We start from the raw sequence: 19,072 nt of genomic DNA, 5'->3' as shown, positions 1-19,072 counted from the left end.
CTTGCCCTTCAAAATTTCTAGCTTATAAGGAGTTGAGCCATAATCTCTTTGGAGGAGGAATTCTCCCTTTAACAGGTGTTTAGGTGAGCCTTAAGAAGCAGCACCAAGCAGCTACAGATCAGGGGCACGCAGGGGCTAAAATAAAGAGCTACCAGGTTTGTTCCCACATGCACTACCCAGTCCCCAGATACACTGACAAGTGCAGGAGGAACAAACTCCACTGTCCTCAGTACGGAATAGCAGTCCATGGGAGACAGGTCAGTAGGGTGTTCTGTTCATGAGAGGCTGCACCGCTGAGCTCTGAATGGCACACATACTTTAAATGGGAATTCAACTTGCTTTTTAAGCCAAAGGATCCTTGAAATAGGACTCTTACCTTGAAGATTTTAGAATTTCATTTCCAAGGAGTGTGAACAGTTTCATCACATGCAGCTGTTCATTTAAAGAGCTGAAGCTGCATTTTGATCATGAGGCAATAAGCAGTGACTAGCATCTAAGGCAGACAAGTTACACTCACAAAATTCAAAAAGCTAACTTACTTCCTACTGATTTCAGGAACAGGAGAATCCCACAATGAGATTTAAACTGGGACTTGCTAGTGCAAGGAAATTCATCTTGAGGGCAAGCATGGCATCCTTAAATCAGCTCCATTATGTTGACATTATGCAGCAAAGCACAGATCTCTGCAAGGAGGCTTCTACTCTCAGAAAGAGCAACCTATTCCACATATCTTAGAGACAGATTACAACAGCATACTGCAACATACTGCAACACAAACATCTCAAAAATTGAGCTGGATGCTTTGAAATGCTTCCAATTATGTTTGCGTATGTGCCCTTTGGTACACAACTGGGGAGAAATATGAAAGGTGGCATGTACACTGCATAACTTCTGCAAAGGTATGAAAATTTGGGTCAAGATTTACACTACCTGTCAAAATAAAGCCATATCCTGCAATAATTTTCCTGCAATGACCTGAGAGCTTTGCTAGTTCATGCTAAACCATTACAGATTTAAAACCAAGTGCAAACACACTTTGAGAAGTGTACTCCAGTTATATCTTTTATTCAGTGGCAACATGACAACTTAGTGATGATGCTGCAGCCCACGCTGCACTGCACCATTAGAAGGACCCTGAGTGTTTTGCAAATACAAAACATTGAGGCAGCTAAGATGTGTTGAGCACCTCCCTCACCTACTCCTACCCGCCCTGGCTTTAGCCCAAACCCCTCTCCAGAACTGTTCCTGTTCCAGCTACTTCCCTTCAGCATTCCTCCTGCTGTTTTAGCTAAACAGCTACTCAATCTGTAGCTTCTGGCAGTCTCCAGAAAACCAGCATCCCTCTCGGATCTGCCATGTTACCACTTCAGAAATGCTGTCTCACAGCAGAAAACCTTTGCCTTTCACACTCCTGTCATACCCTCACTACACTCTGGGGCTGTGTTTGAAACTTGAGCAGGCACTGTGCTGGCTGGCCCTGCTTGCCTTGTGGTTCCATGGAGCAGGAGGAGGCTCTGTTGCTGTTTGTCCCCAGGTTTGGTCCCTCACAAGGCTCCAGGCCTACAAAAATTCATCCTACCTGGAATGAGAGCCTTTCCTGGCCCTCCACTAGCACATGCAGCCAGCAGCACAGGCGTGTTGCAAATCCCCTCTTGCCATAGGAGTCAATGTCAAGGAATACAGAGTTCTCAGAGAGCTGGGATCTTATCAGCCAGATTTCCATTGCCACCAGCCAAGGCTGCTGGAAGAGAAAGACAAACATGATAGGAGCTGTGAGATGTCATATGTAATGTAGAGGGTTCTCTGGGGCAGATGACAGGACTGGACCCAATGAGATAAACTTGCCAGGAAATACAGATTAGTCATCATCCCAGGTCCATTGTGCAGAAATTTGTCTCCTTTTTCACTGAGAGGTTTAAAAGAAATAGAGTCAGACATGATGTTTTGAAAGTGCATTCTAAAAGTACATTTTCATAAAAATTGAGTGGGTTTTGTGTGACCCTTCCTTTTCCAAGCCAGAGGTTTGTGGCATTGCTGTACACACAGCCTCTCAGGAGCAGGAGAAAATGACCGAGGGCTTGGTTTCTCAGCTTTAAGTGCAGGTGGAAGTCTTTTTAAGTAACACAACTACTTCTTTCCATCATTCGATTTAAAGCTATTGATCCAATATATCTTTAGAAATATCTAGCACATTATCTACAGTAATTTATTAGATAACAATTAAAGGAGATATCCTTGGTATTTTTCAACTCTGGCATGACTTGACAAATTAAAAATTGGAGAAAATAATTTTAAACAAAATAAGTAAAGTACTTTGAAGTGAAATCACACTTGGCAATTATCTATTCCTCAAGGATCCCAGGTTATTTCAGTCTTCATTAATAATTAAATTTTAACACCTTTGTGCATCACAATTGATAAACAGAAATATAAGTACATTAATCAGAATGCCAAACGTAATGCTAGAACCATATAAAGCTCACAGGGAAACAGCTTTTACTCATGAGAATATAACTCTGGTCTTTTTAATATCCTGAATTATCTTAACAGTTTGTCATAGTATGCAATATCAGCATCCGTGGTTAGAGACATTATCTTTAGTTTGTATGCTGATAGAAAGAACTTTTCAGATATTATCCCAAACAAACCATGCTATGTACCCTCTAAGACAGGTCTGTGTTTATTCAGATCTTTTTCTACATTATAGCAAAACTTGAAAGTTGATTAAAAAATATTAATATAAATTCTGTTACTCTTGAAACAACTTATTAGTGGTAGCCTGCATATCAATATTGTGAAAAATCTGTAGGTTGCCTGTATGCCTGCTTCCGCTCTATTGGTTGGTGTGTAATAATGAACATCTTTCAGACATTTTTGTTGAACTGTGTCAGTTTTTTTTAACGTTTTCAGGTAAAAAAATACTGGCTAAGACTGTGACATTGGTTACACTTGGTAAAACAGAAAAACTGGTGTGCCTGAAGAAGATTGTGTTGGAAAGAGAGGAGCTGTTATCTGGGGTTTCCCATCTAATGGTTGCTCTGTCATGAAGATAAATGCACAATGATAACCCCAAGCAAGTCTGTGTGCAGCAATAAATATTGTTGATGAAAACTAGCATGAAGCAACTAATAGCTTTAATTATTTGATACATTAATTTATTCATTCTTATTTTTGCAGAGTGCTACATGCCAGCTGTTTGAATCATCTTATTGGTATTCTGATGAAAAGAGTGGAAAAGTAAAGCATTGCACCAATTAAAATCCCTCTCACAAGAGAGCATGTTATCATCTGGTATATCTCAGACAGGAATTAGGACATAAAAATCTGCCTGTTGAATTCATTTTTTAATTTTAATGTCATACAAAAATAGACAATAACAGGTAATATTTGTATCGGTCAGATGAAGCAGAGTGGATAAAAGATTTGCATATCTTTACTGTGTACCTTATGTATGAATATGAAGCAGCTGAAGTTCTGATAGGTGAGATTAGAAGGAGATACAATACACAACATTGGTATTTGAGATTGCATAAAATGATTAAATACTCTGACAATCACATATGACAATTGGACAAGATTGCATAGTCCTTTTTTAAACTGCATAGTTTAGAAACCTTTTTAAAGCTGACTGTCAGCAAACTCCCCTGGAAACAATAATCAACTCTGCTGTTGCATTTATCTAATCAGCAGTGCAATGTAATAAATAGAGTAGGAATTCACAGGGCCTGCATCATTCCCTCCTTTTGTTTGCACAGGCAACTCATTGGACTTCCCTTGGCATCAACTTCCCCATTGTTCACTAGCAATAAGAAGTTTTACTCTGAATAGCTTTGACACCTATAGGGAAGTGTTTTTATCCCCATTCTAAAGCTGGCTCAGCAAAAGCACTCTGCAGCATTTCATTGACACTCAAAACAATAAATCAAAGTAGATTCATTCAGAAAGATCTCCTGATTCACAGCATTGTTACTTGAACAAAAAACCCCATCCCTCACTTCGTACATGTTGTAGGAATTATGCAAATCTTTTACCTTTGTCTTTGCATTGTAACCAATGTTCACATAAATTCACAATGTTCATCTCCTCAGAGATTCTACACCATTAACTTTGCACACTGTTGTTTTGGTATCCTGTAGGAGACCACTGTCCTGATATCTTAAACCTTTCTTTTGGCAAATGCACACAGAAGGAATATATAGTGACATGTAGATACAAAGTTGGCTTTACCTTTCCTTGTGGTCACTGTAAAAGAGCTGATCAGTCACACTTCCATTTAATTTCATACCCTTCCCACTTTAATACCCTTGATAATTACTACAGTGCAGTTAAAGATTGCTGGTGCTTCCATTACAAATGCTGGTTTTACGTAGTTTAAAAGTTGATCATAACATATGTTTCCAGTAGGTTTTTTTCCTATTGTTCAAAAGCTCCCATGCAATTGGCTTTCAGACAAATGAAAGCCAAATGTGAGAAGAAAGCTTGCAACTTACAAATTATTTTAGATTACAAATAACTTTAGGATAGCAGTAATTATTAACAGAAGCTACCAACAACACATTCTGTGACTCTCTTTTACCCCTTCCCTAAAAAAATTTAGGAAAATACTTACTAAAATTATTCTAATCCCATAAATCATTGGGGAAGTATTTTCAGTTGTGATTATCTTGCCTTTGGTTTTGCTGCCAAATACAGTAAGAAGTGTTTGGGGCTATTTAATGGATTTTCAAAGCCTTCAGTGTAGTGCTCACTGGGAAGAATAGCCAAAAGAGAAACTATTTTCTCTGTAAAGACAAATTCTTTGCATTCTTTTTTGCCCATAACATTATTCCAAATCAAACACCTTAGCAGCCAAGGAAGCAGGAACATTCAGCCTTTTATATAATTCATAATCATGTATTTGAATTGCTGACCTTTGCAAGATCCTGCTTTGGTTTGTTTTCCAGATTTTCTCCTATGGTTTTGTGCTCTGTAAAAGCAATACTTGTTGCAGGTTTGTTTCATAATTCTTGGGAAAATCAAGTTCCAAGAAAATCCTGTTGTCGCACATGAAGCAGAAAATGCTGCTGTGCAGGCAAGGTCACCCTGCCAGCCCTTTGGATAGGACTGAAGTGGCAGCTGGGCACTCCCAAATGAGCCAGGAGCAGGACAGGAGGGGTGAGGGACAGCAGGACAGGAGGGGTGAGGGACAGCAGGACAGGAGGGGTGAGGGACAGCAGGACAGGAGGGGTGAGGGACAGCAGGACAGGAGTTTCCCTGCACACAGTCCCCCAGGCCAGGGCAGCAGAGCAGCTCCAGTGGCAGCCGCAGGGTCAGGCACAGCCTGCAGAGCTCAGCAGGAGCAGGGAAGCTGTGCCTCAAATGGGAATCTGCAGCAGGCAGAGGCTGCCAGCAGAGCAGGGCCCAGGAGCCCCTGGCAGCACTGCTCCCCCCCAGCTACAGCCCCCAGAGCCCCTGGACACACCTGCCAGCTCCATATACCTGTCTGAAGTGACTTCTGGAAAGCTAATGGCAGTAGCTGCTTGTATTTAGGGACCCAAATCCCATCCCCCAATTCATAGGGCCCTTTGATGACTTCGTCTTTTGCATCTGAGCACTTGTGCTTAACCAGTTTTACTGATAGTGGTTACATCTAAACCCTGCCCTTGCTGTTGGCAATAAAATAAAAAAAAACCAACAACAACTCTGGAGTTATAACTGCTTCTTTTCCTAGTTAAGGGAAGAGAAGACAGGTCATGTAAGAATGTTCATTTTTCTCCAGGCAGAGAGGAATAATGGCACTGCAGCTTACAGCTTTGTAAGTGAAATATGAATGATAGGGGCATGTAGTCCCTTCTGAGCAACTAAAGCTGATATGTAGTTTATTGCTCTCTTGAGATTACCCTAAAGTATGATCAGGGTCATACCAATTCAGTGGTGCTCCTCTATAAGCAAAGCAATAAAAAGAATAGGGAAATTTTTCTTCCCCCCACTTTGGGAATCATCCTCTTTTGTACAAGTATGAAATTGGAACCATCAAAATCGGAAAACTGAAAGGTTAAATCATTCATTTCCTGAAACCACGGAAGATTGAAAGGTATTAGTTCAACTATAATTCTTAGATAAATAAATCTGGATTTGTTTTATCCATCTTAATTCACAATCGTGTAGTTTTACCAAAGCTACTATGGCTATCATGTATGAGTATCAATTCCAAAATTCAGTTTTTCCTCGTGTCCTTTTGACAGATTAGATGTATTTCTTCTCATTATTCTTTATTAATTAAACCCAAGGATTTTAGATTAAGAATAGAGATGAAAAATGAGAAAGCACAGACACAACCTGTGAAAAACAGTAACTTTCTACCTCTGCTATCCTCATACCATGGTTAAAAACTCCCACATATTCTGTACAGGATTTTGCACTTTCAGTGGTGAGAGATAATCAACTAAGCTTACCCATGTGGATGCTAGGATAAATTACTGCCTATCTGTAGGAGAGAGGAATCACCATCCATCCTCTGGCTGTGTGCTGGGCAGAACTCTGAGTAATAGCTACATCTTCTTGTAGAAACTCTGAAGACTTCACCTGCAATTTGATTAGAACTGCTTGGCTTTGAACTGCCTGTTGTGCAGAAAAAACAGAAATTATATGTAGGCAAGCAATCCAAAAATTCTACTGGAAATTTGCAGTGAAGACAGTATCTCCATTACTCTCCTATTCATTTAATCTCTGATAACTTAATAAAAGTGATTTGATAAAAAATCAAGTGTCATTTCAATTGTGCTTCTAACAGGCATTTCTAAGACAAGTCAAGATGGAGATGTCTGCCTTTAGAAACTACTCTTACTTGGTCAATGTTTATTTCCTTGTATTGCTGGCAGTATAATTAATCACAACATTATTTCAACTTTGCACCAGAGATCTTTGTATTAATGTTTGTCATTTTGTGACCATAATTTTGACACAGTAAGATATGCTTTAGGCTTGTACTTGTCTGCGGTGATTTATTTTGTCTTAGCTTAAGAATGTGCTTTGGTAGATAAGTGCAAACCAGTTTTATTTTCATGCTATCAAAGCATCTGCCTTGTCTTGATAGTATCCTAAGATAGTTTTACTACTACAGCAAATGTTGAATTAGTGTCACTTCCAAACAAAGAAATTATTATGAATATCTCATTTATAAGAACAGTAGCTATTTTTCATATCAGGTATGTTTGTGGATTCAAAGCATTGAAGAAGTCTGATCAACACTGACACATATTCACAGTAGTAAAACATTTTAAAGCTATTTGGCAGTAATGTAAACAGTAACAGTAAATTAAATTCTAAACATTAGAATAAAATAAGTAAAATTAGTACTTCTAATTGGAAGGCAGGCAGGGGAAGAAATCTCAGTGACAAAGCCTTCAACTCAGTTATTACTCACTGGTTATTCAAAGGAGTAAGATACTTAAGCTATAAAAACCTGAAGTATTGTCATCTGCTGTGCAACACAAACTGTAACAGCAGCAGCTGTAACCTTTCAGGAGAAGCCTGACTACTGTTTTCCCCATGCCCTTATATCCTCTTACCTGACATCTGTGCCACATGGGTCAGATCTCATGAGTCAGTGGAATTCCATGTAGAGATCTTCAACACACAGCAATTATATACTGTATTATCTTATCATACACAATTATATATTGTATTTTCAGGATTTTTTCCCAAATACTGAAGGTATTCATTGCTGACCGTGGCAATTTGAAATATTTTGATTGCAGTAACTTATGTTATGGAACATGCAACTGGGTACAACTGGAAAGAATTTCACACCCTTGCATTCGAATGAGACTAAGTCTTTTGCATTCCCCAATTCCATTTCTGCCTATTTGACAAACTGGGGGGGAAACGTTGCTAATACTGTCACAACTGCAGAGGTTTTCTAGCTATATATGTATGTGCAGATGCTCACATTCTTATTAGGCATACACACAAGCTTCATTCACTGCAATTCCTTTTATATTTTGAGATTGTTTTTACCATTTATTGATTAAATGATCACACATTTAGAGAATAATGCATGTTAGTTACAGGCTCCTCATAGTATTCACAGGAACTAATTCTGCATTTGACAAGAAATCGCTTGTGCTTGGCCTGGATTTACTGTACTTGTTTATGCAGTGAGATGAAGCCTCCCAATTTTTTCATGGCATTTCAATGTGCTGTTCAGTGTCTATATATAGACAGCCACTGCATATGTTGGAGCTACCTATAAGCATCATTACTGAAAACATGGGTTTCACTGTGCTGGGTTTTTACTCACTTATGCACAGATAGAATATTCTGTTAGCATGTGTACTGAAATCTTCCTCATTCATGAGTTCAAGCAATATTCTTTACTAAACAAGAAGTATCAAGGCAACAAATGCATTAGAGAAAAAAACAGCCAAGAATAATTTCTTCAGCCATTAGACCTGCATGCTCTCAAAGTTATGAACAATGGATGGAATCCAAGGTCAAAAATTCAGTGGTGCCAGTAACAAAAACCACTGACAAACAGTATGGAAAATTCACTGCAGCAGAAGTCAGGGCAAAGCTTGCATCAGTGCTTTAGAAAAGACAAATACGTTGTGTAATATATTCAGAGCTGTCAACCCTGCAACCTGTCCAGGGACTGTGATACTCATGATCTGGGAGACAAAAAAAGGAGGAAAGTGAAGGGATGGTTTTAAAAAGAGAGAGAGGGAGAGAGAAGTCTGTAACAAATGATGTGACAAAAAGTGCACACTGAAGGAAAATAGTGATAGAAGCGATTGCAGGAAACATTGTTTGAAATTTAAGTCTTAAGAATTCAAGAAAGGAAGCAAGGACCTCTCATAAAAATTTTTCTTTCTGTGACTTTGTCATTAATGATCTTTATGTTGTTCCCACAAAGAAAATTTCATCATAAATCCAGATTTTGATGCAGAAAGAGAATACAATCTATCCCAGCCCAAAAAATGTGTCAATAGCCTATCCCACCTGAACAAGATGCTACTGTAGGCAAGCTGTACAAAAATTAAGGTAGCACAAAGAAAGGTAGAAATGTTATTTTCTTCCCTCTTGGATGGCCTTTGGGAAAGACAGGAGTGTAGAAGAAATTGTATTTAAGCTCTGTAGCATCTTGTTGTTCTGTCTGGGCAGGAGACAGAAGCTGAGGCCCTGGGCATGTGCTCTGCAGCTGCCCAGACACAGCAACAGAAGGTCCGTGAGCCAAGAGCACAGGGCTGTGCCTGAGGTGCCCCTCCAGACTGAAGAGAGCAATCCCTGCATTTCTCCTTCTCTGCCTCTGTTGTTGCCTCAGAACTAAAATCAGCCAGAGCTGTCTAACTCTTTTCTTTCAAGAAGCTGCAAAGATATTAAAGTTGAGTTTTGGAGAGACTCGGGAATTTTCATGTATTATTCAGACTTGAACATTTAAGAGGAAAGTAGTAATTTGTCAAACAGCTGTGTTACCCACAATATTTCATTTAATACCCAATATAAATTCTGTGAAACACTAGCACATTTATGGCAGGCTAAGACTATCCCTTGAGCCAGCTCAAAGATGGGTATTTTCCCCTTGTTTTCCTTTTTTGTTCCATTTCCAAATTCATTAACATTGCAATTAAAGATCAAGAATAGTTTGTGACATATGGCAAGGCATGTTGTGCCTTCTTTTCTGTCTTCTTTGTGAAGTGTTTTAAGGATCCTGTAACTGAACCATAGTTAGATTGCAAATTGATGAATTATGAGAATAATTTTTAAACAATTTTCTTTAGTTTACTTTAAATATTTCACTTCATGCAGTAGCACAGATCTGGAGACTGTGCTCAGAAACATCCCTCAAAAAGGCCTGCAAAGCTCTCCAAAACAAATGAGATTCCTGTTTTGGTTTATAAGTGACCAGTTTGGTGTTCTGGCTTCTAAGTAAGGAGGATCTGCCAGCAAATCCACAGCTAGTTTAGCCCCACAGGTCTTAATAGTCTACCATGTGATGACTTCAGAATTAAGTCTTTTACTTGTGTCACTTCTCCATGTTTCATTCTTTGGTCAGAACTTGGTATCTGATGCCATTCAGATAATCATTAGTCAATACTAAAGTTTTGAAAGTAATCATGACCATACTTTCAGAAAAGTGAAAATGGTATTAGAGTGGGTCAGAATAAAATTAAAACAAAATTGGCAAAAAAAATGGCATTTCATAACATTTCCAGATTTTTTTTCATATAACCTCCAGCTCACAATTGCTATCTGCATGATACATATATGCATATATGTCTGTGTGCAAGAGAAAGAGAAGCACAAAATTAGGAAAGCTGTGACAATACAAGATCAACAATTCCAGAATTTTCAGCTATTTTGCAGAATTTTCAGCTATTTTCAGCTATTTTGCAGTAAACCTACCTGCACTCCTGTGGGCAAACATTTAAAACATTCATATAAGAATAACGATGAAGCTTTTGATCCATCCCTTCTTTAAGCACATTTCAAAAACTTCCTAATGAGAATGAAATGGTCTGATTTCAAAATCAGCATCTATAACATTGTATCCAGAATTTTGTGTCAGGCAGAACAGCCAGCATGGAGCAAAATACCTTTTCAGCCCCTCATCTCCAGTCACCTATAACTACAGACCAGACTGGGCTAAGGACCTCTTCAAATAACAGGCTGTAGTATGCAAAATAAATTTTAAAATAGGAAAGATATTTGTTTTATAATACATTTTTAAAAATATGGTTTACTTAATACTTGAGAAAACTTGGATAAATTATTCCAGGCAAAATGTGAAGTGAAACATCTCTGCTGTTTAACAAGTGGCATTTAATGAACTGTTGACTCCCACTGAGCTTGTCAAGGCAAACAAGGGTCTGTATTGATGGGGCAGATATTTCACAATTTTCACTGCCTGAACTGTAGGAAGCATCCCAGCAATGAGTAGTCCCGAACATGCAGCTCCAGTAGCTGTACCATCAGATAAAGTACTTTGATTTTGCATATTGAGATGACTAAATATACATAATCTAAATAATAAAGTCAACTTCAATGATACATAGCCTCAGTTGTAAGAGATATAATGCAAATATTGACTGCATTAAAATACAGTTAATTTTTTCTGCCTGTTACCATGGTTTTTTTTGGGTTGTTAATCTCATCATATTTATTTGGTGGGGATTTACTGTTTCTTACACATTTTTTCTAATGTATGAGTAGAACATTGAAATTCAGACATAGAATCATCAACAAAATGTGTCATTGTACCTTACTATTCAATTTTTTCCATTGCAATTCAGAAACTGGACAACAGTATTAAATCCATAGCTCTTAATAAAAACCCTTGACTGCTAAAGGAATCACTAAGAAATTAATTATTTACTGGTCTCTCTTAATTGCATCTACAAGTTTTCAACATACTGCATTATTTGGCCCACTTGGGTGCAGAACATCAGAAAGCAGCTATTGGAGAGATCTTCTAGGGTGAGAAAATTATTTTTCTGAAAGCAAGCCAGGACACATAAGATTACCAGTGAGGTTAGTGGTGCACAAAATTGTACAGATTTATGTAGAACTACACCACTTAAGAACTTGGACTATTTCACTTGTAGTTCTCATGCTATTTGGACTGTTTTTAAAAGTAATTAAATTAATATTTGCAAAACTGTACTTCTTTGTAGCAATAAACAGTAATGTTTAAGATGAAATTAACAATACTTCCTATATTATGAATTATTTCGAGTATTTTAGGCTAAGGTATACATAAATATCACATGATGTTGTGTCTGCTTCTTACCCAAATAATCTTTTCCCTAATTCTCCAAGTTAAAAATTTTACTGTTACTTTCTACCTAGATCATAGGTGCAAGTTCTTTACTAAAATTGCCTCGCTGTGGAAGGCAGGGCTGTAATCCAACACATATCATACTAGTGATATCATCTGAACTACAACACAGATTGACACATTTAATTAGTATGTTGCTCATACCTCCGCATTTTCACCCATGAAATATTTGAATTGATATTAAGCAATACAAAGTAAAGCTGTCAGCTTTTCAAATATTATAATATTATGCATGTCTAAAAGTTTTGCCTGTATTATTGTCTCTTAACTCCCTTGTCAAATCTGATTTCTGAAGTTATTATCAGGCTACAATATCTAAGATATCTAAGATAGCTTTAAGATGCCATGTACCAAAGTAGCAAATCTAATTAGGATGAAATATTTGATCTATAATGGAAATAACATTATCTTTTATTTCCACATGTCTGTACCATATAATCCCCATCCAACAGCATGCTCAATTTCCTGCCTGTGCTTGCCTTATCTTTTTTGCACAATTTTTTCAGATCACTAATACATGCAGGTCTTGATTATAAAACCTTCCCTCTCATGCAGATCTTTTTACTTTAGCAAAGCCACATTGCATTTTTAACCACTGTTCGTGGTCTCCAAAAGCTCTAGATACATTGCCCCTTTCAAATAACACACAGCGCCTACAGTTCCAGCTCAGTAATAACGATGCAGACGTTAGCACAAGGCACGTATTAAAATTCTTATTATTTCATTATTAAATAGTCCTTCATATAAAATTAATCAATACTTTAGTCAGTGGTGTTAAGTGAATTCGATGGTTTTCCAAGAATACAGCCTTTAGGGGAAAAAAAAGAATCCTAGTATTTGAAAAAGCAGAGTCCCTTATATGTCTCAGGAAGAGGAGGGAGGTGGAGCCTCGGTTCTAGTGAATTTCTGCTGTAAACAAACTTAACACTGGCTCTCTGTTCTGTCCCCCTTTCCCCTGCTGTCTTGCAGCGAACGTGTGTGACAATGAGCTCCTGCACTGCCAGAACGGCGGGACGTGCATCAACAACGTGCGGTGCCAGTGCCCGCCGGCCTACACGGGCATCCTGTGCGAGAAGCTGCGCTGCGAGCGGGAGCCGGGCGGCTGCGGCGGCCGCAGCTCGGCCCCGGGCCGGGCGGGAGCGGGGCCCGGCCCGCGGCTCCTCCTGCCGCCGCTGCTGCTGCTGGCGGCGCTGCTCGCGGCCCGCCCGCCCCGGGGCTGCTGAGGCCGCGCCTCGGGCCTCAACCCGGACTGTGCACGGCCCTGGGCCGCGGGAAACGGGACGGAACCCCGGCGTTCGCCACTGGAATCCCTAAAGGAAAACACAGTCAAAATAACCACACAAACTAGGAAGGCCGAACTGAACTAAGCCATATCACTCAGTCACGGACAGGGCTGCGAGCGGACACTGCTCCCCTCTGACTCGAGACTCGCTGGCAGCCGCTGTTCTGTCAGATCGATCGGCTGCGGGACTGACATGGCTTTGACAGCCCAGAACTCCAACAACATCCGCTACTCCTCTCTGGTGCGCTCCTGTACCTCCGCCCGGTGTGTGGACTGACCGAACCAAGGCATTCTTTGCTGTCAGTGCATTGTGGGTATAAGGAAATCTGTAAAAGCTGCCATATTGGCCTGCTTCAGTCCCCAAATCCTTTCCAACCTGTGCTTTAGTGAACGTTGCTCTGTAACCCTTGTTGGTTGAAAGATTTCTTTGTCTGATGTTAGTGATGCACATGTGTAACAGCCCCCTCAATACAACTCGAGCCAGTCATATCCTTGTATACCTTAGCAGCACTGCATCAGTAAGATGCTGTGTTCACCTACCGTACAAGAGTGGCTATAGGACAAAAAGTGTATTTATCCTTTTGTATTCAAATGAAGTTATTTTTCTTGAAATAATGTACAATGTAGATTTTTTGTATTATTGCCTATTTGTGTTACCAGACAATTTATTAATGTATTTAATTCTAATCAGGTAAGAGAAAACTATTACTTTTTATTTAGTCCTTTTCTTTTTCCTTTCATTTAATTGTGCAGAGATTTCTCTGTATGGGCAACGTGCTGGCATCAAAGAATATCAGTTTACATATATAACAAGTGTAATAAGATTCCACCAAAGGACATTATAAATGTTTTCTTGTTGCTTTAACACTGGAAGATTTCAAAGAATAAAAATTCCTGCATAAACAGTTCCAGGATGACTTACTGCTCTCTTTCTTAAGGCCTTTTTAGAAAGCAAACAAACAAAAAAAGTTTATGGTTTTACCATTCAGTATCTGGAGGAAACCCAGATTTAAAAGTGGAAATTACATCACAGCGATCTAATCTCACTTTAATTTTACTGCTGTTACTTTGTGAACTTAAAATGTTAAGGGCATCATTTGCTCGAGGAAGATTTCATCAAATCTGAACCTTGAAAAAGCTCTGCAAAATTTGCATCTTTGTTCTCTCAATTAATCACATACATTAAATTCCAAAACTAAATTCTAATATCATAGAAGCTGGTCTTTAATTCATACCTTTTTTGTGGACTCTAGCGATAAGCAGATAGATCTACAGCTTACATTATTTCTCCAAAAGCTTCATTAAAAAGATATGTTTATATATGTACTATTCTGCTTAAGAAACTGCAAAAACAGCAGCAATCACAAAAAAGCACCAAGATTTAACTTTTAATAAAGTCAGATTTAATATTTAGAAAGACTGTCAAAATATACAGCAGCAAGTAGATAAAAAGTGCTGCTCCAGCAAATAAAGTTTGTTTCAAGTATCGCCCAAGGTGTAATAAATTCTTGTTACTGCCTTTTATTAGGCCAATTACTGAGTGTGACAGAAAAGAATAGCAAGACTAGAGAGGCAAGCCAAAACCACAGCAGTGTTTCAAAGTCCTAGGAAAAAAAAAAATTTCTAAAGGTAGCAGGACTGTGTGAATTCATTTCCTGGCAATTTTCATCATAATGGTTATAAATATTTTACCAACATAATAGCCTAGTGTAGAAAACAATTAATCAGCAAAAGAAAAACTACTGAGAGAAATAAATTCTACCTGGCTGCCTCTTTCAAATGGTGAACTGCAGAATTTAGGCCACTGCTTTCTTGGAGAACCTCTTTCTGCTGAGGAAGCAAGTTTTGCAGGACAGTACCCAGCCTCCAGAAGTGGGTAGGGAAACCAGGTCTTCATTTCTAAAAAGAAATAGGATTCTAAAAGAATACTATGAAGATGCTGATGACATCAAGCTGCTGCCTCTTCAGGCTGGCGCCCTGACCCTCCATCATGTACCAGGTTTGCTGTTCACACTTGCACTCATTTGTGGGCTAAATAAGGTAAGGCAGAGAGAAATTGAGTGCTCTGCTGGTTGCCAGCCATGCCTATGTGAGATTGCAGGTATATTTTAGAAGTATGTTCATAAAAACAGAAGAGTACACTGAGCAGACTCAATGAGGAATACAAATGTTAATACAGGTGACATACAGAGCTGGAGACTACCTAAAACTAAGTGGATTTCTGATATAAGATGGGGAATTAAAATTTGCTTCTATTACCACAGACCAATTCAGATTGTGTAATTATTGCAAAAGAAGTACTTTAATTGTGATTATAAACTCAAGGCTTTGTGAAAGTGCTAAGTGAGCATGTTATGCTCATTTGGTTAGAAGGGATTCTGCCAGCAGTTCTGAAGAGTAATGAATATAAGATCACAATCAACTCAGCTACATTTCAATTTCATATACTTGGGATCTTTTAAACCAGGGCAGAGTATATGGCTTTCCACGTATTTAGATACCATTTTGTGCATTTTATCCTCCTTTACCTGTTAATAAAATTACAATTTTATACAGGAATACATTCAGTGGAAAATCTTCTTGTCAACCATGCTTTTCTTCAGCTTCATTATTTCTTCCTCTAAACTCCACAGAACTTTACTAAATGAAAATTTGAGTTTAAGTTTCTGTTACTGTATTACAGGTATATTTCTAAAATTATGTGTGCATCTTTGAGAGAGATTACAGCACTCAGCATTACTTTACCTGCAATCTTTTACTTAACTCAGTGTAAAATGAAGCCAGAACTTGTTCCCCACTTCAGAAGCTGTGAAAAACAACAGATTCCTTTTCCTGAGCATGCAGTAGGATCTCTCCATGATAATGTGCAGTCACAGCATCTGTTTTATTTTTCACCAGAAAACAGACCCCTTCCAGCATATTGAGGTTTCTTGGACTGGGTATCCTCTCCCTGCAAATGCCTGTAAAATAGCAACACATTCATGATACTGAAAAAGGCCAACCCAATCCCTAGGCTAGGATTTTGCTTCTGTATCAAAACAGAGCAAAAGAAACCTAATATGGAATTATCATTTTCTGCCTGATACTTCTTTCCTGGAAGGTTTCTGACCAGGCTTTAGATTGCTGAGTTGTCCAGATAACAGGTCAGAGTACAGTGACCCTAAAACTAGCATTCATCATAGATTTATTCAGTTATATTAGTTCCAGCTGCTTTGCTAAATCAGTCACTCCTAGTCAACTTGCTATTCGTGTGTTTGTACCTAGAGAATTGGTTCTGATCCAGGATCCACATGTGTTTAACATCTGAAAATGGGGCAAGGTGCTTCTCCCTGACAATAGAACTGCAGATATTTCCACTTCACACCAACCATCTTTAACACAGGGAAGTTAAGAGAGAGGCACCTGTCTTCCTGCTACCTAATTGTTTCATAAACAAGCTATCCAGATGGAAAAAAAATTTAGTCAAATGCAAATTGACCCCAGATGTTGCCCTCAAAAAAATAATTGATCTAATACTTTATTATGACGGAGCCACCAGTGAGAAGTTATTTCGTGTAGTGAACAGAAAAAAAAAATAATGTGCAAAAGATTCTTCAAATTTAGAAAGAGTTCTTCTGTTGCATATAATTTTATACATCTCTCTCATAACTCCAAGACACCAGGGGGATTTGTTATAACCTCATTGGGATTCTACGTTTATTAAACCATTGAATTAACTAGATTCATCCATGCGTGCAGCTTATTCACCTGTGAGAAATGTGAGTAATATTTTTCATAGAATATGCAAGACCAGATTTTCAGGCAACCTTCAGCCAAGCATTCATGTTTGTCCTTGCAAAAGTTACAGATGTAAATATTAAGACATAATCAATTCATTCCCAAGAAAAACTGTACATTTAATTATTTATGGAGGCAAACATTTATCTGCTACAATGCAGATCTAGTATTATAAATTAGAAATTTTATATTAGCCAACAATACCTTTCCCACCCTCACAGAGTGTCAGAAAGAAGAGGCTGTAAGTATATGCAAAACAAACAAGTAGAGAGGCAGCATTTTGCACCATATGGTGCATTTCATTTAATGAAATGAAAGTTCATCACCAGAGCAGTATGTTCACCAAGACACCGTTTTGCCATAATATGCAACAGATAAAATTCCAGTACAAAGCATATGTTTCCCTTGATTGTTTTTCTGGCCATCATTATCTATACAGACACAAACATACAGACAATGAAATACTGCTTGAGACTTTTTACAGCCTCAAATAGTACAGGGAAGGCTAATTTATGCAATTGGGACCTAAGCAGATCGTAAAGGCTTGGGGCTTGAGTTTCTGCACACATTGCTATCCAGTGCTCTCCTCTGAGGAGGACTGGGATAAAGATCACGCCATGGGATGTATGGGAGAGAGCCAAAGTGCCAGCCCAGTTAGGGAAAGCCCACCAGCAGGGTGTGGGCCTGGAGCAGGGCACATCTCACATGGGGACACAGCAGGCACCACTCCCCCATCAAAGCCTTGGCAGCTCTGCTTGCAGAGGTGCTCGTGCCCCTTCCAAGACATCTCCACCACACAGTGCTGCCCAGGGCAGCTGCTGGACACGTGCTCAAGTCTACTGGTGCCACTGGAAATGCACTTCTGGTACTAGAAGCAAACTGTTGTTGAGAAACTGAAGTTATAGCAGTGTTTTCTAGGAGGGGAAGAGGTGGGTTCTGGGGCTATGCTTGTCTGCCTAGAGAAAATGGGACTGGTTTGGGATGAGTATTTTCCATTTATCATATAGTGTAATTTTCACTCAAGTACTCTCTGCAAGTCTTTGTGACATCCAAGAATAAATAAAATCTAATGTTTATATATATGAACATGACTTCTCATGAATTAACAAAAAAATTTCTCTGATTTCTGATTCAGCTCCATTAAATGAATGTATTTTTGAATAAATTTTTCTGGTTAGGACATTGTGTTAATCTCAAAACATTCTCTGCATTCAGAAGTGCAACACCATTCCTCCACTAAACTACCTGATGAGATGTAGATCATTCAGGCCCTTACCCTGACAGTTTGTGTAAGGCATATTCTAAGTTCCCTGGTTTTAAGAAGCCTTGATCTAGCTGATGCTTTCACATCTTTAAGTGGCTGTATTCAGTGTTACCTGAACAGATCAATGAAAACATTCCAAGCCTTGTACATCTACTGGGAACATGGCTCACCTTGCACCTGAAAATAATTGTAGATGCAAAAGTAGTGGCTGCTGCCTATATTAGTTGTTTGCAATTGACAACACCAAGAAATCTGCTTCAAAGGCTTGGGTCCCTTTGACTGGATTGTGCAAACACATTGAAGGAAAAAACGTATTTGCTTGCTATAACTAAATAAATACAAGGTTAAGTCATTCTTACAAGATTCTAATGACACTCAAAGTGAAAGTACTTCCATTTATCACAAGTGAGATACTTCAAAAACTCTCAGTGGTGTTACAATAGGGCTAGACTTTTATTCTCTACAGTCTGTAAATGTTCAGATACTTCAGGTATCTTTTAACAGAAATGAAGAAACTGATTCAGAGAGGTAAAGGAAGTTGCCTGAAAGAGCCCAAGAAGCAGCTGGCAAAGCCAAGGAACAAATTCACCACATTCAAGCTTTGCAGCACAGGGAATGTGAACAGTGTTACACTACAAGAGTATTGAAAACTTCTTGGTAGCTTTGGTTACAACTACCACTATGTATAGCATTAGTATACACATAACATAATCTTTTTATGCATAACCTATATTTCTAATCAGAAAATACAACTTCACACCTCCTCATTTTATAATGAGGATCAAACCAAATTTGTTCTCACAAGTAACAAGCAAGACACAGATGTATCCCAAATGGTGTGAAATTATTCCTTGCCTGAACAGGTAACCATTCTTACTTAACTTCATTCTTTCTTCACTTTATCAAGAGTTATGAATACCAAGGTCATAAAAAA

The 19,072-nt window shown here is 38.6% G+C and overlaps 1 protein-coding gene across 10 annotated transcripts in view; it reads left to right on the top strand.

Moving 5' to 3' along the window:
• The window catches only part of NTNG1 (netrin G1), a 146,771-nt gene extending 132,763 nt beyond the window's left edge, over positions 1 to 14,008 (top strand). For all 10 annotated transcript variants that reach the window (XM_077182128.1, XM_077182125.1, XM_077182124.1 and 7 more), the window contains one exon: positions 12,785 to 14,008. In XM_077182128.1, the coding sequence (XP_077038243.1) occupies positions 12,785 to 13,038 (254 nt within the window). In that variant the 3' untranslated portion in view covers positions 13,039 to 14,008. The remainder of the gene's footprint in view (positions 1 to 12,784) is intronic.
• Positions 14,009 to 19,072: the final 5,064 nt, after the last annotated feature.

This window comes from Agelaius phoeniceus, chromosome 8 (assembly GCF_051311805.1).
Source record: "Agelaius phoeniceus isolate bAgePho1 chromosome 8, bAgePho1.hap1, whole genome shotgun sequence".
Taxonomy (NCBI): Eukaryota; Metazoa; Chordata; class Aves; order Passeriformes; family Icteridae; genus Agelaius; species Agelaius phoeniceus.
Note: the sequence above shows the minus strand (reverse complement) of the source record. Positions and strands in the feature narration are given on the sequence as shown.